Source organism: Acanthochromis polyacanthus, chromosome 12, assembly GCF_021347895.1.
Source record: "Acanthochromis polyacanthus isolate Apoly-LR-REF ecotype Palm Island chromosome 12, KAUST_Apoly_ChrSc, whole genome shotgun sequence".
Classification (NCBI taxonomy): Eukaryota; Metazoa; Chordata; class Actinopteri; family Pomacentridae; genus Acanthochromis; species Acanthochromis polyacanthus.
This window is the reverse complement of record NC_067124.1, coordinates 36,498,725-36,523,009: the sequence shown is the minus strand read 5'-3', so window position 1 is coordinate 36,523,009 and position 24,285 is coordinate 36,498,725. Positions and strand designations below refer to the sequence as shown.

Below are 24,285 nucleotides of genomic sequence, written 5' to 3'. Positions count from 1 at the left end.
TGTTTTTTCCTTTTATTTATTTCTCTTTATATTTCCACATTTATTTATTTATATTTTGATGTGGCACTCCTGTGACTCCATACAAGATGTCCGAAGTGACCATGTTTATTTTATAGACTTTAAATGTCTTTACATGCTATAACAAAGGACTGATGCTTTAACAGGCTAATTTAACTAATGAGTAGAGTTCTGTTATTGTTATTCATTATATCTGTGTTTTTCCTATTATTTCAAGTCAGAAATAATAATAATTAAAAAAAAAAAACCCAGCCCCACCGTCACAAAGACTCGTCACCCGTGCTCGTTTTAAAGTGAGTTTATTCAATCAAATATCCATGCTGGTATAGCTGACGTGTGTGTGTTGAAACAGATTGTTATTTGCATGGGCTCATGTCTAAATGATGCTGGTACAAGTTCTTCAGCTTTTTCACAGCTTACAATGGAGTTGAATAAAAATATTGTTCTTCAGTTAGAGAAAGCTGTATCATGACGTGTTTTTTTTTGTTTGTTTTTGAAAAGTACACCCCAGCGCTCGCCCCACCTCCGAGTCTCTTTAAAAACAACAAAATCAACTTTGAAATAAGGCAGGTAACTCCAGGTAAAGGGTGCGTCTAGTTTACATCGACACGGCAGCGACTCATGCTCATTCAAACAGCTGCAGGCAACACATCTGGGACACGACAACATCCAGGAGGCACACAGTCCACTCACTAACCCATGTTCAGTGTTAAATTAATGCCGTCCGTCTCTGAATGCAGCACATTTGACCGTAAAAAAAAAAAAAAAAAAAAAAGGAACAAAATCCTCGAACCCTGAAGCTTTTACTGACCATCGTTTGTCCTTTTCTGGCTTGTTCATAAAGGGAAATGACGTTAAATACCGAAAGACAAAGAAACAGAAGCAGCCTTTTGACCTCTTAAGTTCTGAACAGAAACATCAAACGTTTAAATAACTCAGAGCGAAAAGTTTTTCCTATAAAGAGTCTCATCCAGTCTCAAAATTCAGTCCTGAAGTCGCCTATTTAACTGGAAATTTAAGGAAGAAAAAAAAGAACAGAAACGATGTCTACTTAAGACATTTTTAAAAAGGTACAATTATAAATATCAGAACTGCATTTAGCTGCACAACACACTAAATAATTTTTAAAAAATGACCTACGTTTTAATTTTCCGACACACAAAATACAGTACCGTTAAAAAACAAATCCAGAGATTAAGAATTAACCTGGACAAGCTTTGAGCAGATGCAGGTTTTTGTTCATCAAACCGCTGCATCTGCTTCTATCAAATCATTCCTCAGGTTCTTTTGAATGTTGTGCTCGATTCTCTTCAGTTTTAAGATTTAACATCCGACCGCAGGTGAGCGGATGGACGATTACAGCTGGAGGATGAGGGTTTCTCTGAATGACTTAACCGAGAAGATTTCAAAGCAAGTCAGCCATTTTTACATTAGAAAACTGTCTCTAGATGAACTTCTTTTTTGCACAAAATCCACCTTTTCTTGCCTTTAATGGTGTAACTTCACTCTCCTATCAGCTTCATTTTATTCGGCTAGTTTGACTTTTTGTGGCTAACATGCACAAACTCCACCGTAAATGTACCTACAGTTCTATTTCAAAAAGCAGCTCTAGAAACAGCTTCGTAACGTTAAAAAAAAGACAAAAAACGCCGTCGTTCAGCGTGTACCAGTCCGTATTTGAACTCGGAAATTGTGCTTCATCAATGCGATACATTCGTCATTTAAAAACCGCTGAATCCCACGTTGAATCTACTTATGAGGGAAAAAAATGCTTTGGATCAGCCCTCCCGAACCCACAAAAAACTCACACTGCAGGAATAAATATGATCTGGCTTTAAATGTACAGTTAACTATATATTTTTGTTTTAACAAAAAAACGAAAAAACAAAACATGTACATCAAGTTCCGTCTGCGAAGATTCACTGTTTGTCCCGTGCGTGTTTGTAAATTGTCAGTTAAAAGTTGAGATATTTCAAAAACAAGGTGTTTGTTTATGCGTCAGAAACACCTTCTTGCTCTTATTTCTAATCTACTGAGGCCCAAAAACAGCCAGCAGAGACACCTGACTGACGATGTGAAACGGGAACGATAAGAAGCAGCGGTGAAGCACGAGAACCGAACGTCCGGACAGGAAAAAGAAAAACTGTTGTTTGTATCTGGTCGTGTTTACTTGTTGATTATCATTTACATAATTCCAAGTCGGTAAAATGGAATGACATGCCAGTCCCTTGTGACAGCGGAGGAAGGAGAACGGAAACGAACGTCACAATGTCAAGGCATCCTCTTGAATGTCGAACAGGTGCGTGTGTGTTTTAAATGAGAGCGTTGTACTTGTTGTGTGAGTATCTCAGGCATAGCATGACTTCACATTCAGGATGTTGATGATTTCAGAGTTTTCACCTCCGGGTGAACTGAGAAATGTTCTTGGCGACCTCCTCACCGTCGCCAGGTTGTTTGTTGTTGGGTTTTTTTTTGTTTGTTGTAGTTCTCATTGTCTAGCTCGGGCTACCTGTGCGTCCAGGTAAGAATATCCGGAGGTCACCGGCAACCTCTCGTGTTTGTGTAGCGGCCGACGAGGGAGCCGCTACTGGAGGACGAGGCCGACCTGAAACACAAACGTTCACCGGCCGTTACGTCACAAATGCAAAATACACAAACCACAAAGTCTAACGGTAACCTGCACTTTTGCTGAAATAACTTTCAGAGTGAAGGACTGAATTAGCAAACTGCTCGTGGTGTGCAACAAAAATGGGCAATGAGGCGATATACCGGGCTTTGCAAAAGTTCTGTTACACTTGCAAAATGCAAGCAAAATGAACACAAAGATTTGTTGGTGCAATAAGATAATTTTTTATTTTCCAAATATTTCAATATATGTGTTAATGATAATATTAATCAGAAATGTGGTCACCCAAAAGTTTTATCTTATTGCACCAACAAATCTTTGTGTTCATTTTCGTGAATGTCTCAACAAGTGTAACAGAACTTTTGCAAAGCCCGGTATATGAGAATAAGGCGGCTTTTTCAATTAACTGATTAGTTGTTTGTCTATGAAATGTAAGAAAACAGTGAAAAATGTCGATCAAAACCCGAGACAACATCCTCAGATGTCTTGTTTGTCCTCAACCCAAATATATTCTGCTTACTGTCATGGAGAAATCAGAAAATATTCACATTTAAGAAGCTGCAAACAGAGAAATTGGATTGTTTCTAAACCAAGTGATTATCAAAACGTTTGGTGATGTTTAGTAATAGTTGGCAGGTAACAGAAAATTGTTGCAGCTCTGGTATAAAATACTAATCTTTTTTCTGTGACTTGTCGATACAAGACTTTTATATATGAATCTTAAATTGTTTGTTTAACTGATGTCTTTTTTTATTGTTCTGTTTTTATTTTTATCTGTTATTATTTATCTGTTTTTATTTCTGTGTACAGCACTTTGACGGAAAGCGCTTTATAAATAAAGTTATTATTATTATTAATAAGACATAATCACTGCTCTTTTGTTGCAACATATTCAATCAGTCTAGTTTTTTTTGGTCAGTTTTTCTTATATACATACAAAATATTGTGATAAAACAAAGTTGAGTAAAAGTGAGCTGATGGAAATGAGCATTTTCAGTGTTTTTTTAACAAACAAACAAAAAGTTAAAACTTAAAAAGCTCCCACTTCTAAACATGTTCTGTTGATTGTGGGTATTAGAACTGTTCTGTGAACTAAACTAACTTTCTGAGAACGTTGCGTGCTTTGGTGCTGCTGTGTTTTTAAAATTAAGGATTATTTTCATGAAAGAAAACAGAAACTCTTCACATTTAAGGAGCTGCAATCAGAGAATTTAAACTTTTTTCTTCAAACATTATCAGATGCCATTAATCCATCTTGGTTGCAGTATTTTTTTTTTCTTTTTTTGGACATTTCAGTTTGTAATGGGTGTGAAGCTGCAGACCAAAGTGAATGAGGAAAGTGTTTTCTTAGCTGCAGACTGTGTTGTTTGTTCTCTGTGATGTTTTTTGGCAAATATTAACTCTAAAATCTGGAAAAAGTCTTCAATTTACTTCACTTGTGTGTGTCTCTTTGTAAATGCAACCCCAAGGAGTAATAACAAATTAGCTGCTGCAACCCACTCCAAATGAGTGTGGTGAGAAAAAATCATGACTTATATTTCATAAATAAACTGATTATGTCAACAGCCATTAAGTAAGTAACTTTTTCAGTGAATCAAAGCAGCTGAGGCCGACAGCTTCACTAATTTCCCTCGATTAAAGCATTTCAGTTCGCCTTATCTGTGGAGATGTTAGATAGAAAAAACTTCCTCTCCAAAATAAATCGAGCAGCTATTTCATCTTTCATTTATGACTCAGATTTTGAAGGTCGTTAACTGAAAGCCGATGCGGCGACAGCTTTCCCTTCAGGTAAATCCTGCTGCTGACCTTATCGGGGTCCATCGGGGGACATTTCCAGTTGTAGAGGTAATACTGCAGATTTCCATCTCCTATGCCAAACTTGAGCTTCTCCAGAAACACCTTATTCTCCATTAGATCCAAGGCGTTGAACACGTCGAAACCTTTCTGTTAAACACACAGAATCAAAGTCGTGATCACTCGCACAGCAGCAAGAAAACAATCGAAAACTATTTCATAATTTGCTTTGTCTGGATTTTACTCGACTTTCTTGTATTTGCAGCTGCACAGGCACCTTCCTGTGTTCCTGAAACCAACGCTAACAGCTGATAATACAAAAGAAATGCTTCATTTTTTAACGTTTTAGAGTAGAGAGCAACATTACCAGCTTGGCCAGGATCAGCGCATCATTCATTAGGTCCAGTAGCGGGGTTTGTGTGTGAACGTTGTAAAAAGAGTAAGCGGCCTTCAGGCTCCTATGCAGAGGATGATGCATCACGGTCGAGGGCAAAGTGTAGAAACTAGTGAAATCTGTCAGAACGCCACCGGCACCCTGAGACACAAACACAGCAAAAAGTTGTCAGGTTTGAAAGGCACTACATCTTTAAATATGACACCAATTACCAGAAAGAGTCTTTGGATTTTCAACTTTCTATCAGTCTGCAAATCTATCATGGTTAGGAAATAGAGTAAAAACAACCAAAAAGAAGCATAATATGATGATATTTCCTCAAAAATAAATTGAGTCCACATGTCTCATTTCAAACAAATACCAAAATATAAACAATTAGCATCAGATTCTGTAAGAAACAAAAAATTCAGAGCTCCTTGGTGCAACTGAAAAGCCACGACTGACTTAGCTGCAAGCAACAACTAAGTGACAAAAACTCAGTAAATATCTGGTTTACTTCAATCAAAGTGTAGACGAAATAAGAGCTTGAGAGGAAATTAAAACTTATGTCATGGCTCCAGAGAAGCAAGCTGTTGGAAGACACATTCAGCATGGTGAAACACCTTTTTAGAAATGATGTGTAGGGGCGGTTTGTAAAAATTTAACCAGCTAAATTATCTACGCCATGTGGAGCCCCAGTGTTTGGTAATCACTGTGGGTGCGTTCGGAAAATGTTGTGTTTTAATTTTTGCAAAACAAATAATCAAAGAAATTGATTTGTAGAATAATGACTGTGTGAAATCGCACAAATTACATGTTTCAGTTCTCTCTGCTTCTAGGCATCGTAGCGTCTACATAAAGCAATAAACACGCTCCGCTTAAAACATCCCCCGCCTTATATATAGTACCTGTAAGTGCAAGAAATAATAATATATACTGGATGATACACCTACAAAATGACACATCTTCACTACAATAAAAAAAACAACAGTCAGGTCAGGGTCATACACCCCAAAAGGCACATCTACATTACCAACAGGCTTAGTGTGCGCAATATGAATGAAATCCCTCAAGTAGTTTGTGAGATATGCTCAGGAAACCAAAAAATATTTGGAGTGCTTCACTATGACCTTGAAAATCAGGTCAAGGTCATACACCCCAAAAGGCACATCTATACTATATAGAGATGGCCTGGGTGCAATATGAATGAAATCCCTCAAGTAGTTTCAGAGATATGCTCTGGAAACGAAATGCGGACGGACGGACGGACGGACAGAGAGATTGAGAGGGAAGTGAAACGCACATGATTAATAAAATAAAAGCAGCATGGCTCTAGAATGGTACTGCGAAACATCTGTAGCATGTGGACCTCCTGTAGTTCCAATCTTGGTAACATCTGTGGGCATTTGGATAAATGTTGCTGGAGAATAATCAGGTTTTTTGTTTGTTTTTATGATTTTGGGCAAAAAACTGAACAACATCCATCCATCCATTCTCTATACACCACTTTATCCTCATTAGGGTCGCGGGGGGTGCTGGAGTCTATCCCAGCTGACTCGGGCGAAGGCAGGGGACACCCTGGACAGGCCGCCAGTCTGTCACAGTTAATCATAAAACAAGTTGACTTCTTTTTAGATTGGACAAAAAAACTTGGATTCAATACATACAACATTGTTCAAGGTGCCCACATGCGTTATCGGCACTGGAAAAAATGTTATAGCTCTACATACTTTAGATATTTTACTGCTTACATTGTTTTATTTGTCACCATACCCATTTCATATCAGCAGTCTGCTGTCAGTCCAGCTACAAAGCCCCTAAATTTTTATCACTTGACTTTCAGTTCTGCAAAATTTTATGTTTTTTGCAGATTTTGGTGACAGCAAATTGTTTATTTTTGGCACATTTTTAACAGAGACAAGTAGAATAAAGTGATTTTGATCAAAAATATCATGATTTAACGCTTCAATCCGTTTCATTTTGCCAAATGAAATTGGAGGTTACACATGAGGAGTTCAAGAACTGCTAGAAAGCTAAACATTGGATCGGAAAATTATATTTTTACAATTTGTTGTTGATGAACAGTGTGATTTTACTGATTTTATTAAAAGATAACATACTTTCTAAGCCCACTGGACAGGTCGCCAGTCTGTCACAGGGCCACATATACAGACACACAATCACACTCACATTCACACCTACGGACAATTTAGAGTAATCAATTAACCTCAGCATATTTTTGGACTGTGGGAGGAAGCTGGAGTACCCGGAGAAAACCCACGCATGCTCAGGGAGAACATGCAAACTCCATGCAGAAAGATCCCAGGCTCAGGCCAGGACTCAAACCAGGGATCTTCTTGCTGCAAGACGAAAGTGCTAACCACTGAACAACATATATTGCTAAATCCTCTCTACTTTTAGCCGTAGTTGTGCTGTTTTCATACAGATGCAGGACTTTGTGTTGCAGGGGAAAATTAGCCCGCAGAGAGGAAAAATGTGTCAGGAGCAGGGAGAAAAAAAAACACACAGTTACATGCTCAGAAGAGTCAGATTTTTTGTATGTTGAGGGCTGGAACTGATTCCTCCTACCTCTACTACATATGTGTCGATTATGTTGTCCTGTGGCAGGAACCAGTGAACCACTTCCTCTTCGCCCATCGAAGGTGCGAGCTGGAAACGTCTCAAGTATTTCTGTAGCAGCTCGGTAACCTGGCGGATGTCACGCCTCTCCATCGGCCTCAGACCCGGAGTCTTGGTGCTCTAATAAGAGTGTGGAGAAAGAAAACATCCACATAAGCTCCTGATACTAATAAGAATGGCTAAAAAGGAGATCCTGGACTGACTGGCGGGCGTAAGCGTTTACATCTGGTAATCTGTAGAGTTTCATCGTTCTTTGCAGGGTCATGTTTCTGCTCAGATGGGAGAATTTAACTTCCACCAGCTTTCTAGGGTTCAAAGAGCGATGCCAGTACCTGAAAATCAGAGAAACAGAGGAGAAGAGTGAAGAAGTATTGTTCTAGTGGCTCTAAATCCTGCGTGCTGTGTCTGAATGCTGCACAGCTTACCTGCATGTAGACACAGGTTTAGGCAGTACGACCCCAGCTGTGTAAACTGCCTGAAATATTCCTTCTAAATTCACCCTCCGTGTGATCTCTCTGATTAGCACTGGGGCGACACGCTTCGAACGTAGCTTCTTATGGACACACAGGAAGTTGATTTCTACCATCCTCTTCAACCTGAAGGAGCAGAATAAACAAAGACAGTGTGTTAGAGTAAAAAAAGTTTCTATTAGATCATCACTGCTCTGCTCCAAATGTACCATGAACAGGGGCACACTGCGTAACATCACCTAAATGTCAAATGACTCAAAATGAAATCACCTCTAAATAACTGCATGAGTTCTACGTCAAACAGTAGAGTATTTTCTCTGAACAAACATTTTACAAAGAATGCACAGTATGAGAAACATCACCTTTGGGATATTTCAAAATAAAAGACAGAGCAACTCAACCCCATGCTGATAAAGACTGAATCTGACATCAAAAACAAAAGTAGACGTATGAAACACTGAAAATGTAAAAGTAATGCTTCACTTAAAACGCTACCTTTTAATTTCAAGTTTAAGCAAATACTCTACTCTTCAACTTCCTCTGACATTTAGGTGATATTGCACCACTTCTGTTGTATACCGTATGTTTGCTTAGGAGTGCTCACGTGTCATAGATGCGTATATCTGCAGGGATGGCACTGATGAAACCAACGAGCTTCTTATTTGAGGACACTCTCACTCCGCAATGCCACTGTGGTAACCAGCCAGGTGGACGTAGAGCCCTGAGAGGAGACGACAGCGGAGGTTTAGTGGGAGGACAAACGTGTGTAGCACGCGATAAACAAGATAAACATCATTATTGAAAGCGTACCATTTGAGAAAGCTTGGTGAATAATCAAATCTGAACATGTTATCGTCGTCCTCCACGTAGTTTTCATTTAACAATGTGTACAGTTCCTTGAGCTGAAAGAGAAAGATGGGGTCAGTCTTTCATTTCATGCGTGATTTCTATTATTACTTTTATTTTAGACAAACACTTCACTTACTACATCTGCATTACTGAGATCCAGAGTGTCCCACATAAAGCCTTGAGGTAAAGAATATGGCTCCTGTCTGATGTTTTCTTTGTCGGCTTCGATTGGCCCGTGACTCGTCACAACTTCATCTGCAAAAACAGCACGGCTTTTGTCAGACATAAAACTATTTGCAGTCACCAAGCAGAAAAATTCTTGCCCTTTTCAAAGAGATGAAACCACAAAAACTGCCGACAGCACCAATCAAACACGATGAAAATCGGTCTCTGTTGGTCCCAGGCCGGCCCATAAAACGAGCCTTCCTGCACAGACTCGACTCTTTGGGCAACAGTCGTCATGGTAACAGCTTAATCTAATACCACTAAGTACGCCCGGTGAGGATGCCTGGACCCCGACTGTAACATGCAGCTGACATGTTTTTGGGACGAAGGGTTTGAGCAGCGAAAGGAATAAACAGGAGACGGCACTGATGCATAGAATCAGTGCTAAACCTCTGAAACTCAATTAGTTTCTGGGTGTTTTCTTTTTTGCTCCTGTCATATCTTTTATCCACTGTCCACTCATTTTTTCACTGCAGTATAAAGTCCTGCACCTCTATGGAAACAGAGCAACCACGACTGGAAGTAGAGAGAACTCAAAACAATGCCATTAATCATAAAACAAGTTCACTTCTTTTTAGATTGGACAAAAAAAACTTGGATTCAATACATACAACATTGTTCAAGGTGCCCACATGCGTTATCGGCACTGGAAAAAATGTTATAGCTCTACATACTTTAGATATTTTACTGCTTACATTGTTTTATTTGTCACCATACCCATTTCATATCAGCAGTCTGCTGTCAGTCCAGCTACAAAGCCCCTAAATTTTTATCACTTGACTTTCAGTTCTGCAAAATTTTATGTTTTTTGCAGATTTTGGTGACAGCAAATTGTTTATTTTTGGCACATTTTTAACAGAGACAAGTAGAATAAAGTGATTTTGATCAAAAATATCATGATTTAACGCTTCAATCTGTTTCATTTTGCCAGATGAAATTGGAGGTTACACATGAGGAGTTCAAGAACTGCTAGAAAGCTAAACATCGGATCGGAAAATTATATTTTTACAGTTTGTTGCTGATGAATAGTGTAATTTTACTGATTATATTTAAAGATAACATACTTTCTAAGCCCACTGGCGGGTTTTTTGGGATAAAGAAAAGCGAACAACCTCCTGTTGACAGCAGAAATAATACTGTTTAATAATACTATAAAAAAAAAAGAGGTACTGATGCGTGTCTTCTCTCAGTAAAAGCTTTCCCCAAACTTGACAGAGAAAATATTTGCAGCATAATCTGATTGAAATACATTTAAACTGAATAAAGAAAGTTTGTGTTTGCTCTGCCTAGTTTATCTCGGTACTTACTTAACTTTGGGACAGGCTGAGTGTCCCAGAACTGGTACTTGTGCTTGGCTGCCTCGTCGATGCTCTTGGCTGGGCCCTGGCAGGACAGCAGCTCCATGGCTCTTTGGATGTCCTGCAGCTTCTGGATGGGCAAACCAGGGTTCTGGAGCAGTGAAGGATCATGTGCACAAGTCAGTGTGAGAACAGCATGAACCAACCTCTCTCTGAGTGTGAGACCTGACATCCAGCCAAAGAATAAGAGTTCTACATGATCCAAACGGAGACAAAAAGACACAGCAAAAGGCCACATGCAAGATTTAAACTAACAGAAAATCTTCATTTGACAGTAGATGAAAACAGCATCTAGGTTTATTTTACCTCCCAACATCACAGCATGGAGTATTCATGTTTCTCTGAACTGAAATAAGATTTTATCCTGGTTTCTAAATCCAAGACATGAGCTGTACGGTTAAACTTAAGATTGTATGTCCCATTTTACAGTGAAGTTTTATATGACTAGTTGGTTTCTTCTGCTTGGAAATGAAAAAAGACATTGTGTTAGAGATGTTAATGCTACATGCTTTGGACTATTGTCATGTTTTTTCTTCCACATTTGTACTTATATATGATGTCCAGAATTGCTCTCTTTCTCATGATGCTTTGCACTGTGGCCACTGACACTTGTAAACACTTGGATATGAACTTTATGGCTTATAAACATCTTGTCAGCAGCCACAGTGTGCAGCCAGAGGTCCTCAATGAGCTCTTAAGATTTAGCCAGGACTTGCACTTGACTAGAAAGATTGTGCCTTTGAAGGAGCAGCTCCAAAACTTCGGAACAGCTTTCATCTTTCCATTAAATATTCCCCCGATTATTATTATTTTCAAGAGAAACCTCAAGACATACATGTTCTTAATTTCTTTTGGCTGCTCTTAATGGTCACAATATTGCTTACAATGTTTATTGTTACATTTTTGCTATGCTAATTGTTATTCTGTTTTGCATGATTAAGTATTTTTATTCTATTTTACTAGTTTTAGCTTGTTTTGATGTTTTGCATATACTTTTGTTGCTGCCTGTCTGATAACATGCACAGCACTTGGGTCAACTCAGACTGTCTTAAATGAAATAAATCAGAGTTGAGAACTGACTAGAAAAATTTTGCATCTGCTGCTCTTAGTTTATAGTGCATTTATAATGTGTAATGCTCTGGTACATGGTAGAAATTATATTATAGTCATTTACAATAGCATGTAAGGCAAAAGTGTACAACAATTTCCACCAGTAGGAATATTTTTGTGCATGCCATATTTAATAAAAGGTGAAATGCAATGTCTTAGTGTGTTTTGTTTATGTCTTTTCCAGCCAGGAGAAACCTATTAGTCAAATAAAAATTCATTATAAATCTAATTTTTTCATGGAAGTTTAAATGTACACTGTCAAGTAAAGTGCATCTGTATGTTGCCACCTTAATAACGAGTTTTACTGAAGTATTTACACTGATTTCAGGCTTCTCTGTGCTGTTTTTACCCCCTCAGCTCAGTGTTTTAGCCCTGACAGGGTGTGTGCTATCTCCTCCATCACACCTTGATCTCCTGAGAGTCGGACGCGGAGTCGGACTTGGCTCCACCCGAGCTCGGCTTCTCTTTCTTCCTCTTCTGCTTCTTCTTCTTCCGCTTGGCTCCCAGGTCCCCGCCCGGGCTGCTGCAGACACGGAGGACACAAACACACAAACACACGGGACATGAGCGGAGGACGGACGGGAGGTTGGACCCACTCGCGGAGCTAACGCTAGCTGCCATAGCAACGACTGACAGCTGAGCTACTCGCTGCTAGCTAACTAGCTGGCTAGCTCGCTAACGGTTCGTCCTAACGGTCTGCTGTCGGGACTCTAACGGAGAGTAAAACGGGACACACGCGAGTAAAATAAATCGTCATAAAAACGCCCCAAACGCGGGCCTTTAAGCGAACAGTCCGGCTGTGTTGGTGTCGGCTAACATTAGCAAGCCAACTGCGCTAACATAAACAGGCTGCGTTTCCCCCGAGCGAAGCGGACCGGACCGGACAGGCCGCCCGCCCGCACTCACCCCTGCATATGCTCGTTCTCCTCCTCGTTGTCTCCGTCTATCCCGCAAGTGTCCTGGTCGTCCAGCTCCAGGCTCTGCTGGCTGGCCGCGGATTCACTGTCCTCCGCCATCATTAAAAAAATGTTGAAATAAAAAAAAAAGGAAAACAGTGAGCCGCCGTCAAACAGAGCTGAGAGGCTGAGAGACGGAAAAACAAAGGAAACGTCGGAGGAAACTGCGCCGCCTACAGGACGCGAGAGGAACTGCAGCCACAGCAAGGACCACAATTATTCATACCCATTAAAACTTTAGATTTATCGTGAGGTTTTATTTGGTTGAAAGGTTTCTTCTGGCTGGAAATGACACAAACAAGTGACAAAATATTTATACTAAATGTATACTAAAAACACTATGTCCAAAACTGCTCATATCCATTGCAACTTTATAGTGATTTTGTTTATTGACAAAAGGGTTCTTTCACCTGGAAATGACACACAAGTGACAAAATATATTTTTCTAGTAAAAACATGACCTGATTCTTACTCATATCGACTTTAGATTTATAGTGAAGCTTTATTTGGCCAATAGTTTTTTTCTGGCTGAAAATGAAACAAGTGACAAAATATATATTTTTTGCTAAAAATGAGACAATAATTGTTCACACTCACGTCGACTTTCCATTCATAGTTAAGTTTCATTTGGCCAACAGGTTTCTTTTGGCTGGAAATGACACAGACAAATGACAAAAAATATACTATATCTATCTTAAAAATACTATGAGCGAATGATCCATACCCTTAACAACTTTGTAGTGAATTTATATGTGACCAAAAACTTTCCTCTGGCTAAAAAATGACACAAACAAGGGACTATATATATATATATATATATATATATATATATATATATATATATAGAGAGAGAGAGAGAGAGAGAGAGAGAGAGAGAGAGAGAGAGAGAGAGAGAGAGAGAGATTTAGCTAGAAATAAGACCATATTTGTTCATACTGACACCAATTGTAGATTTAGAGTGAAGTTTTATTTGGCCAACATGTTTTTCTGACTGGAAATGACAAAAAAAATAAATAAATTGCACTACATTCATACTAAATATACTATGTGGAATATTATTCAAACCCACAGCAATTTTATAGTGGATTTCTGTGACCAAAAGTTCTCCTTTGGCAAGAGACAAAATGTGTATTTTTAACAAAAAATATTACTTTTTTTTTTTTCCATACACCCACCAACTTTAGATTATTGTGAAGTTTTCTGTGACCAAAAGTTTTTGTCTGGCTAAAAAAAAAATAATCTGTGACAAAAATGTATATTTTTAACCAAAAATATAACCATTTTAATTCATACACACACCTGTTTAAGTTTTATAGTGATTTTTATGTGACATGTGACAAACGATTTATACTAAAAATACCACGTCTTAATTTATTCATCTTGCAGAAAATTAACTGTTTGTTGCTCAGAGTTTCTTGTAGGAGGATACTATTATCAAACTCAGTGTCTTATAAGTTCCACAGGTAACAATGTAAAAACTGTGTAGCTGGTATTCTGCTCTTGTGGGGCAACTTTATAATACAGTACAATAAAGAACAATTAGTCACAAATAAAAAACAACATATGCGGTGAATTTGGTTCTTTTAGGATCATTTTAGGGTCATTTTTGCAGGAATTTCTCACTTTTACAAGATAATCCAGCATTATTAAAGCATGACTCACTATATTTGTTTCATAAATAATGGAATTAAGTGAAAAGTGAACCAGAACCAGAATAAAGCAATGTCTAAAATGATTCATACTCATGGAAACTTCAGATTTGTATTGGATTTCTGTTTTTTGTGACAAAAGATTGTGTCCAAAATTAGTCAACTGATATTTTCTTACTGTATCAACTTATTGTTAAATTATTGCTAATATTATCTCCTCAGATGTCGTTTTTTGTCTCCTCTTTTGTCAGCTCATCAGATTAAGTTAAGCTTTTAGTCTCATATATGAACTCATTTCATATGATCTTATTTCGTGGTACTTGTGTTTTAAGTTTTTCTTTTTGCACTAAATAGAAACTGAAGGTTTGAACGGTACTTTGGCTTAAAAAAAGAGAGAAATTTAGTATTTAATAGACACATTTATGATTAAAAAAGTTGAACACGAACAACCACATCTATAGTTTGCAAACAGACGCACACAGAAAACTCCAGTTTGGCTGTTTATTCAGAATAATAGGCTTCAAATATAATGCAAGCAACCGATTTACACACTCAGGAGGCCGTATTGCTACTCCACCCTCGATCTGGAGGTTGCCGTGGGATACTAAGAGAGAGAAAAGGCCATTCACGACACCGACTTACACACCGATTCCATCAGGCAGACGCAAGGAAAGAACTATACACACTGTGGAATATGATTGCTACGACTACATGAACCTCGATTGGATGTAACGCAAATCCAGCAGAACATTCACCCTCGGAAAAACACAGAAAAGACACAAAAAAATGCACTGAAACGACCTGCCGTTAAGCTTCACATACAATCGCACTTAGCTTCACTTCAAACTTCTGCAAGCCCTCGACCGCTCGCTCGAATAGAAATCAATGTTTTTTGCTGATTGCTGTTTGGAGGATTTTACGATCGCAGCAGCAGCAGGAGGAGGAGGAGGAGGAGGAGGAGAGGCTGGTGGACATTTTCTGAGAGGTCTGCAGCGTCGCTTGTAATAGTGCTGAGGAAAGTTTACTGCATGCTTCCTTTCACAAGCAGGAAAGAGAGAGAGAGAAAGGGAGGGCTGAGGTAGAGAGGGAAAAGCTGAAGGCAAAAGAAGGTGAGAAATAAATAAATCTGTTCTGCAAAAAATTTGCTGTAGAGTCCGGTCGGTTGTTCAAAGGCACTTGGATCATGAGGGGTGTGGGGGGGGATAAAACAAAAAATAAGGTGAAACACAGCAAGCAAAAACGGTTAAAGGTTATGCGGTGTTCTAACAATAAGGCGGGTGAGAAGGAAAAGCCCTTAAAGAAATAAAAAATAGCCTATTTTCAGGTAAAATACTTCATGTTGGCAATTAATTAAATCAAAACTTACAAAAAAAGGCATCTCAAGCAGCCGTATAAAAGTGATGCATAGCCTTCGGAGCAAAAATACGCCGGTCAGTGGTTCAACAAATACAAAACCCTTCATATTATCAGTTTATTATTACTACACCTTGCATGTTTTTGGGTGGAACTACAGTTTCGTAGTGGTATCGCGTGTGTCACATTATCTGAGCGGATAGTGGTTTCATTTCACAGAGCCGTCCCACGGGCTAGATTAAACTCTAAAAAACAAACAAAAAAAAAAACACTCAAAGTTCAGGATTTGCATGTTTGTTTGTAGATCAGGAGTGAAAAAGACTAAAACCTGGAACTTACTTTTAATTCCCGGCTAAACTGGGGTTGTAATCTCGTTTCTGAGGCCAATATGGCTCAAGAAGAACGCCTCCTGTAGTGTTTGATTTCTGAGAACCACCCAACGACTGTGTCTACAAGGCTATTTATAAAAAAAAAAGGCATATATTTATTGTGCATAAAATATCCTAATTTCTTGCCTCCAGAGTCTGTCCGTGTCCCCTCCAAGGCGAAGCGTACGTTCACGGTGAAGATGACGTTTCGTAAAGCGTCCCGGGGAGTTGGTGAAGGAGCTGAATCGTTCATTTCTGGACCAGAAGAGTTCCCAGAGTGGAAATATATTCTCAGTGCTATGTGAAGAACAAAGGGCTTCGATGTGAACAGGTAAATCCTTCACGCCGTGGTCAGAGGAGGAGTCGAGGTTACGGTTTTAAAAGTCTGTCTAAAAACAAAACTCACGCGCTAATATAAGCCCTAATGTGTTCTCCTGCTCATAAAACCCCCTAAAGTGATTTTAACGTAAGAAATGAGAGCAGTTGTCGTTCTTTAAAGTGATTTTAGTACAAACTTCCCATTTGGAGCTTCAGCAACACAAAGTGGAATTGCTCCAAACTCTTTCAGATTGTTCATTTTCACGGTGTTCTGTCTTAATTGTGTGTGGATACAGATTGTGGCTGCAAATGATTATTTTCTCAATTAATCGAGTAGCTGCTGGGTTATGAAAACGTCACAAAACAGAGGAGAAAAGAACCAGAAAATACTCACATTTAAGAGACTGCAATAAGAGGTTTTTGTTTGATTTTTTTCTTTAAAATAACTCTAAATTAACGCTCAATTTGTTGGCAATTAATTTAATATTTGACAACTACAAAAAGAATCACTGCAGCTCTACTGGTTACTGTTCTGCAGGGACACCATCACTGTATCCCGGGCTTAGCATCGCCAAATACATTCGGTTTAAAGAAGTAAAAACAAAAATGTGACTTTTAGCAGAACTGTGTGGAGTAAGATTAAACTAAATTCTGTCAATGAATGAAATAAAAACTAACTAAATTAAACTAAATCCATCCATCTATTCTCTATACACTGTTTTATCCTTATTAGGGTCATGGGGGGTGCTGGAGTCTATCCCAGCTGACTCGGGTGAAGGCAGGGGACACCCTGGACAGGTCACCAGTCTGTCACAGGGCTACATATACAGACACACAATCACACTCACATTCACACCTACGGCCAATTTAGAGTACTCAATTAACCTCAGCATATTTTTGGACTGTGGGAGGAAGCCGGAGTACCCGGAGAAAACCCACGCATGCTCAGGGAGAACATGCAAACTCCATGCAGAAAGATCCCAGGCCCAGGCCGGGATTTGAACCAGGGATCTTCTTGCTGCAAGGCAAAAGTGCTAACCACTACCCCACTGTGCAGCCTGAAACTAAATCTAAAAACACATATTTAAGTGTGTGTGTGTAAAACAAGTCGGACAGATGCAGCACGAGAAGCAACAGAAGAACCGATTAAGCTTAGAGTGCAAAAATCACATTTAACACAAGTGTGAACTACTGGTTTTGATGGAGGCCTGCGTTTTCTCAGTGCTTTTCTAGTTAGCGACCAGTCCTGCAGAGTCAGAGCCGTCTCCACAGCACCTCATTGTCGTTTTGCTATATTAGAAATATGCTTTGGTGTGTTTGTATTTATTAAAGTACAATCAGAATGGTGTAGAGCAGTGATTAAAGCGAGGACGAGCTGAGCCCAGGAAGCAGGGATGGTGCCCCCGACTAAATCCCTGAAAGAACCAAGCGGACTTGTCTTATTGCGTGATCCATTTCTTCTATAAAACTTCTCATTTTAGAGCTTTTAGGCTGTTTGTGTGTGGTGAAGGAGATTCTGAAAATGCTAATATGTTAAATTGGAAGGGGAATAAAAAGAAGAGCAGCAAAAATTGTATTTATGCCCCAAGTGTGGGCCTAGTTTCTAGATTGAATTCAGCTTCCATTTAGATTTTAGTTATTTGGTTTTACTTATTTGCATCTTATATAGAAAATAATAAACAGTGTATCTGTGTCCTACTTGATTAACTCCATAACATCTGGTAAACTTTGTAATTTTTCCATGATGAGGAGTGATTGTTTCACATCAAACACTTTCCATGAAGCTCTTAGCGTGTGACTTTTCTCTAGAGACAGATTTCAGAAAACCTTTCTTTTAATGTGAATCATTTGAGGTTGAAGGCCAGCAGGGGGCGCTCCTCCCTCCTCTGCCAGGGGCTCTTCTTCTCCTCCTCTGCGTCCTCCTGAGCTGCCTCGTCGTCCGGGGAGACCGACAGCAGCCTGTGATCGGTCCTGAACCCCGTCACCCCGTCCGGCGTCGGCAGCGGAGGAGGAGAGTTGGGGGATGAGGAGGACAGCGAGGGCGGGTCCTCCTGAATCCGGACCCCCTCGGCTCTTTTGCCCTCCATGTCCCCTCTGCTGCCCTCGGCTTTGTCTGACAGGTCGGGTCCCGTTTCGCTGTCCTGGGGGCTGCACTTGTCCTCCTCGCTGCCTCCCCCGTCCATATCATCCACGTAGACCAGCTGGGTGTAGGCCGACGCTGGCGTAGCGCCCTTCGATCTCTCGACCTCCCGCTCCTCCCGCTCGGCGTCCCTCCCCTTACGGCCAACTCTCGGCTCGTTCAGGTCGACGCCGGAGTCCAAACTGGCGTCGTTGCCGTTCCTCCCTTGCTGGCCTCCCGTGTTGCTATGGCACCCGGCCCGCTGGAGGTCGATGTAGGAGTGACGGATGTGAGCGTTGGAGCGTCCGTCCAGTGAGACGAACCAGGCCCGGGGGTGAGGCAGCGGCTTCCCCCCTCTCAGCTCCATGAGAGTCTTTTCTGCCAACAAGGTGTCCTCACTGTTTATCTCCACCAGAGCCGTTTCGCCAAGAGCTCCGGGAATCGAAAGCGACTCTGGCAAACCGCGAGCCTCTCCGTCGCCCTGCTTGGTGGGACCCGGGGTGCAGTCGGTCGGGGTTTGCCCCAGGGGCTGCTGGGAGTGTGAGGCGTTGAGCTCGGCCTGGATGGTCTCCAGGTCGCTCTGCTGGTCGGTCTGCAGCAGGAGGGCCTGACCGGACAGAGGGTGCTCCCCGGGCAGCCGCATGTAGTGCGCCGGGATCACCAGCGTGGGGCGCACTCTGGGGTAGCCCTCGCCTCCGCTCAGCAGGTCCACGGAGCCGCAGCAGAGCAGCTGGCCCGGCCGGGAGAGCAGCTGGGAGCCGGGTCGCTCCAGGTGGTCCACTGAGCGGGACAGGAGGTGGTCCGGAGCCCTGCACTCCCCTCCCTCCCCTCTACTGGGGGAGTGAGGAGGGGAGGATGGGGAGATGCAGTCGATGATGCCAACGCCGCTCAGCTGCGTGGCCGACGCCTGACCGTGATTGGCTGACGACAGCGGGTCAGAGAAGTGGTTGCTGGAGGAGCAGACGGAGGTGTACGACTGACGGTAGCCCCGGTCGGTCCCGGATGAAAGCGCGGTTCTGAGCTGGAACGTCTCCACCGACTGCCGGTAGTCTCTGCTGCGAGGCGTCAGGTTGCCGAGAGACGAACCGTGGTGGCTGTTGCCCAGAGACGAGCGGCTGTGTTTGCTGTGGTGGATTAGGTTGTGTTGACGCTGATTGTCTTGGTGCTCGTAGGAGGAAGGCTTCAGCATCGGAGTCGTCATGTCGGGCTCAGTCGCTGTTGAAACAAGTTCAAGCTGCACCTGGAGACCACAAAAAGATGGAAACTTTTTAGACACACTCACATACAGCAGAATAAAACAAACAGCTTAACTTCAGACAGTGAAGCAGACTCATCTGTGCTCTTTCAGACTGTTAGCTTCAAGATTTATTGTTCTTACTTGTCAAAACATTACCCACAATGCAACTAAAACATCAACATTCAGTTACTCAAGTGAATTAAGCAGCAACCAGTGTATTCTCAACTCCTTTTACCCTCTGAATCTCAAAAATTTAAGAAGTTATCTTTGCAAAATTACTAAAATGACACTATGTATTAGTCAGAAACTGTAAAACAAGACACTCATCACATATATCACTTTAAAACAGTCTGAAGTAATAATGTAATAAGTTCCTTTGGGAAAATTAAGCAAATCTAAGCTCAAAATAGTGATAATTCATCTTAGTCATTTAATCTACATGTTTCATTTAGAAATTTGCAGAAAATCAACTATTTCCACCAGATTCTATTTTTCTTTTAAGAATTAGACGCTCCTGAGAGGCTACAACTGACTCATCTGTAAACAACATGACAAAAATTCAGGTTTTTTTTAACCTGAACTGCAGGTGTGCAGTGTTTACAAAGGGCAGAGAGGAGACAAATTTAAGTGGTAAAATGATCTATAGTTTAGGATTTTGTCAGGAAAACTGGCCAAAAACAGGCTTTAAGTTGATATTTGATTAAAATCTCTTATTTTACATGCCTTTTTTTTTTTAAAAAAGCCAAAAATTTGCTTAAAAATTCACTGTTTGCAGTAGTGAATAAGTGCCAAAAGCATAAAATTCAGGTTTTTTTTCTGTGAGACTAGGAAGCCACGGTTGACTCGGCTGCAACCAACAGTCACATGACAAAAACTCAGAGTTTTCAGGTGAACAAGAGAAGAAAACAATGCTGATGTCCAGAAGAAAAACACAAATTACAATGAGTAAAATACATATAGTATACAGCGTGTCCTTAAAATCTAGAAACAACAGATTAAATATGACTTTGTCGAAAGAAGAAAGAGTTGAATTGGCGCTTCTCAGTGTATTTGAAAGATGGACATTGAAAGATAGCAGATTAATTTAATCTTTCGACAGAGACATATTTAATCTGTGGAGGCAAAAAATCAGAATGAGACTTCCTATGTGTCCAGACTTTAGGAACACCCTGTACTGAGCCAACATTTTTTCCAGTATTTGGCAACATCTGTTATTTTTAAGCCAATTTTCCATTTTCTAGTCAAGAATTTTTTATTTTTTTTTTAATGATTTATGGCCTTCTAACTGAGCCATTTTGCACAGAACACATTTCTGAGTTCTCTCTCCTTCTAGTCCTGGTTGTTCTGTTTCCAGAGAGGTGCAGGATTTTATATTGCAGTGAAAAATGAACTCACAGGGAGGAAAAATGTGCAGCTAGTTGGAGTTCAGAGGGTTGGACAAACTTAGACGGGTAAAATGAGCGAAGTTCCTTTTTGTAAACAGTGTAAATCAGGCTGATCGCTGAGCTAAAAGTGGTACGGACCTCGTTGCTAATGAGGTTCAGGTGGGACATGGAGGTGGCCTGGTCCCTCTTACTGCTGTCCAGACCGGAGGACATCGTCAGCTTACGGTGGGACCCTCGAGGCTTCAAACAGCGACGTCTGGAGAACACAGACACACAGCAGAGGTTAGAACTCATTTAGATAAATAAACTCGACCTTAAAGCTTCTTTCATGAACAAACATTTTGAAAATAAATCACTTTTGTTTGGTTTATACTGAGTCTGGATACCAGCGGTACCTGAGCGTTTTGTGCACTTCTATTCCACTCTGTTTACACTGAAGCAACATAAAACCTCAGCACTCTCAGGCAGCTCTATGTGAGGTTACTTGCTTTAATTTCCATGAGAGATTGATTGTTTTGGTGCCGTTTTCACCGATGAACTGATGAACGAATGAAAACAATGAGCCTACTTCAGTGAGCTCAGATGATGCAAAAACAGGTTCAGAAAAATAAAATATTCAAAATGTGGTTTGTTTAGTTAAATTAAACACGTCATAAAATGTTCTTGTAATAACATGACTTCTTCTAGATGACGCAGAGACCAAAAATATGAATCCTAAAATAGCACATTTTCTACTGTACAGCGCTGACATTGTTCGAATATATCGATCTATTTTTTCAACATCAACATTGTGATGTGCGTAATCACACACAGGGAAGGCAAATTAGCTCAAACACATGCTTTTTTCCACTGATGATAAACAAAGAAAACTCAAACGGTTCTTAGTCTGAATGACTGATCTACGAGGGAAGTTTTTTTTTCTACTTTATCATAAGACACAGTTTGTTGACCTGCAAGCTCCACATGTGCGCAGAAAAATGAGCATTAAACAGGAGAGAAACATTCAAAAGTAAGATTTAACTGCAAAAAAAGTCTGTTACATGGAACTATTTTGGCTACAGAAAGGATGATGTTGACACGAAGCAAAATGACTCATTAGTTTGACCATTTAAATCAGCACAACCAAGGTCGGTATGATCTGAATACTATCCAAAGAAAAAAAAAGTATTTATATTTAAATACTGCTGGAAGCTAGCCTAGCCGCGCTAGACAACCCACGGCAACAAATTTAATTCTCTGCCAGGGTGGGTCTAGTTACCCTCGGTAAGCCTCGAGGTTGGATGCTCCTAAAACTGGCCGACGAATCACCATGAAGTGTAGAGTCAGAAGGCGTGCGTAACTAAGTGACGACAGAGGCGCAACGATTCTGACAGAAACAACCGGAAACAACTAGCCTAGCCGCGCTAGACAACCCACGACAACGAATTTAATTCTCTGCCAGGGTGGACAACAAAAACAACAACAGTGGTTGAGCTCCATTAGCACCGACTCTGAGTAATCTTTCTGTTAACATGTCTGTAATATACTTGAGCTTCACCCATTGACTGAATAAATAAGGCTTCACCAAACGCCCGCATCCTCTTATTTCCGGCGCTCTCGGAGCCTATTCGTTGCGCTGATTGGTTGTATACCTACCCAATTGCTGCAGAGTGATTTGATAGACAACCTTTTAGCCCGCCTCCCTCCCTGTCGAGCGTTCCTAGACCCTTGTGTCTTCAGACCTGGGTCTAGCTTCCAGCTAGCCTTTTTTCAAAATCACTACAATCATTCTACAACGGTTAGTTCTTTTTAAAAGGACTACATTTTCTTTAAATGTCCCAGATAAAAGAAATATTGTAATGTCTGTATCCATCTCGTGTAGCCTTTCTCTGTCAGCAGCAGCCTTTTTTTCAGCTTTTAAGTTTAGTTTTTGTTTTCCCCAACAAAATCAGCCTTTTTAATTCTAGAGTGATTATTTCTTTCAAGACACAATATTATTAATCCCATAGTGGGGAAATTTACAGTGTTACAGCGGAAAAGATCAATTTCTAAAATAAACCAAGATTATTTTTTACATTTATAATTGCAGAAGAACTCAAATATTGCACTGCCTGTTTTCCCCTGTATCCCAGACGTTTGCTGTGGAAATATCTGGACACACCTGCAGTAGTACAACAGGAGGCAGAGCAGGCAGAGCAGGATGAGAGCCATTCCTCCCAGTATAGCCAACAAAAACACAGTGTGGTATGTGCTGATGTCCTTCGCAACCACTGGACCTGAAAGAGAAACAAAAACTTCACTGACACATGAGCTTGTTGGCAGAACTCTTGCGGTGTTTGTTGGGATTAAATCGTTATTCTGCAGCTTTGTGCCGGACAAACAGGAGGTGACCACAACTCTAAAATGTGTGCCGTTTTCTGCAAAGCAAATACAGTTTTTGCGTCAGATTCTCACCTGAGTGTAGAGGCGACATGGCGGCCACCCAGTATCCCAGCTGAGGAGCAATGTAGGTCAGACTGAGCTGGTTTCCGTCCCTCTGCACATGAGCCCAACTGCTCTTTATCCAGGCGCCTGCACACACAAATCACATTTAACCGCAATTATTCCGTGTTTGGACAACCGTCACCTTCGCAGTGAATAAATCAGCGGCAAAGTGGCGAATGCACGTCCTGCAGCAACCTCCCACCTGACTCCGTTTAACTCAGAAACTCACTTAACAGCATTAAAATGGCTGTCAGGAGGAAATTACTTCAGTTCAAGGTCAAACAATTTGTAGATTTTATTGAAAGTAATTTAACGCTCTGATGCCTAAACATTACCAGCAGGTTTGAAGAGCATGTTTTGAACACAACAGCCAAAATGACTCCATTTAGTGTTCAGACTTTCAGTTTTGTCTCAAAAAAACGGACAAATTTAAGCTGATCTTTGTAAATATTTATCTTGTTAACCCCCCTGTTGTCTTCATTTACACCACCAAAAAATATTGCTTCTTTGTTTGAAAATATTTTTAAAAATTCAGCAAAAAATTCCACAAATTTATAAAATTTGCAAAATCTTCAGGAAGAAAATTCCTTAAAAGTTTCCCTTAAAGGTTTTATTTAAAAAAAAATATCCCCCAAATTTGGCAAGAAAAAATAAAAAATTGTAAGTATTTTCAAAAAATGAGTAAAAATCTTCCAAAAAATTAAAGTGATTCCATATATATCAATAAAAGCTCTAACATTTTCTTTAAGAACATTCAGAAAAAAATCAACCAAAATCCAGCGAAATTTGCTGGATTTTGGTTGATTTTTTTCTGAATGTTCTTAAAGAAACTTTTTTTTAACATTTATTTTTTCCACCAAAATATTTTCAAAAATTTCCCGAACATTTCACTGTAAAAATATATATATATTTCTACATTTTCAAACTTTAAAACGGGAACATTTTGAACCGCAGGACAACACAAAGGTTAAAGA

The 24,285-nt window shown here is 40.3% G+C and overlaps 3 protein-coding genes across 5 annotated transcripts in view; all 3 read right to left on the bottom strand.

Moving 5' to 3' along the window:
- Window positions 1-24,285, bottom strand: part of LOC110952451 (acyl-CoA-binding protein homolog) — a 66,367-nt gene that overhangs the window by 28,903 nt on the left and 13,179 nt on the right. The gene's annotated exons all lie outside the window — the stretch shown is intronic.
- On the bottom strand, window positions 302-12,566 carry nmt2 (N-myristoyltransferase 2). 2 transcript variants are annotated; one of them, XM_022195992.2, is made up of 12 exons: window positions 12,370-12,566; window positions 11,869-11,986; window positions 10,303-10,444; window positions 8,907-9,025; window positions 8,732-8,823; window positions 8,526-8,642; window positions 7,877-8,047; window positions 7,675-7,783; window positions 7,401-7,571; window positions 4,806-4,973; window positions 4,451-4,588; window positions 302-2,623 (listed from the first exon to the last, which is right to left on the bottom strand). In XM_022195992.2, exons 1-12 carry the CDS (start codon window positions 12,480-12,482, stop codon window positions 2,603-2,605), a joined length of 1,479 nt encoding a protein of 492 aa, XP_022051684.1. In that variant the 5' UTR covers window positions 12,483-12,566; the 3' UTR covers window positions 302-2,602. The 2 variants fall into 2 exon arrangements, with proteins under 2 accessions (XP_022051684.1, XP_022051685.1); XM_022195993.2 differs by having other exon boundaries at window positions 11,869-11,983.
- fam171a1 (family with sequence similarity 171 member A1) overlaps window positions 14,556-24,285 on the bottom strand; it is a 37,033-nt gene continuing 27,303 nt past the window's right edge. For both annotated transcript variants that reach the window (XM_022195990.2, XM_051956305.1), the window contains 4 exons: window positions 23,282-23,398; window positions 22,989-23,103; window positions 20,987-21,104; window positions 14,556-19,466 (listed from right to left, as the gene is read on the bottom strand). In XM_022195990.2, coding sequence (XP_022051682.2) covers window positions 17,952-19,466; window positions 20,987-21,104; window positions 22,989-23,103; window positions 23,282-23,398 — 1,865 coding nt within the window. In that variant the 3' untranslated portion in view covers window positions 14,556-17,951. The remainder of the gene's footprint in view (window positions 19,467-20,986; window positions 21,105-22,988; window positions 23,104-23,281; window positions 23,399-24,285) is intronic.

Excerpts from the sequence above, each read along its gene's own strand:
- nmt2 (XM_022195992.2), bottom strand. The coding sequence starts at position 12,482 with ATGATGGCGGAGGACAGTGAATCCGCGGCCAGCCAGCAGAGCCTGGAG. Across the intron at positions 9,026-10,302 it reads TCAGCCTGTCCCAAAGTTAA|ATGAAGTTGTGACGAGTCAC; the intron begins GTAAGTACCGAG and ends CTGTTTTTGCAG. Across the intron at positions 8,643-8,731 it reads TCACCAAGCTTTCTCAAATG|GGCTCTACGTCCACCTGGCT; the intron begins GTACGCTTTCAA and ends GTCTCCTCTCAG.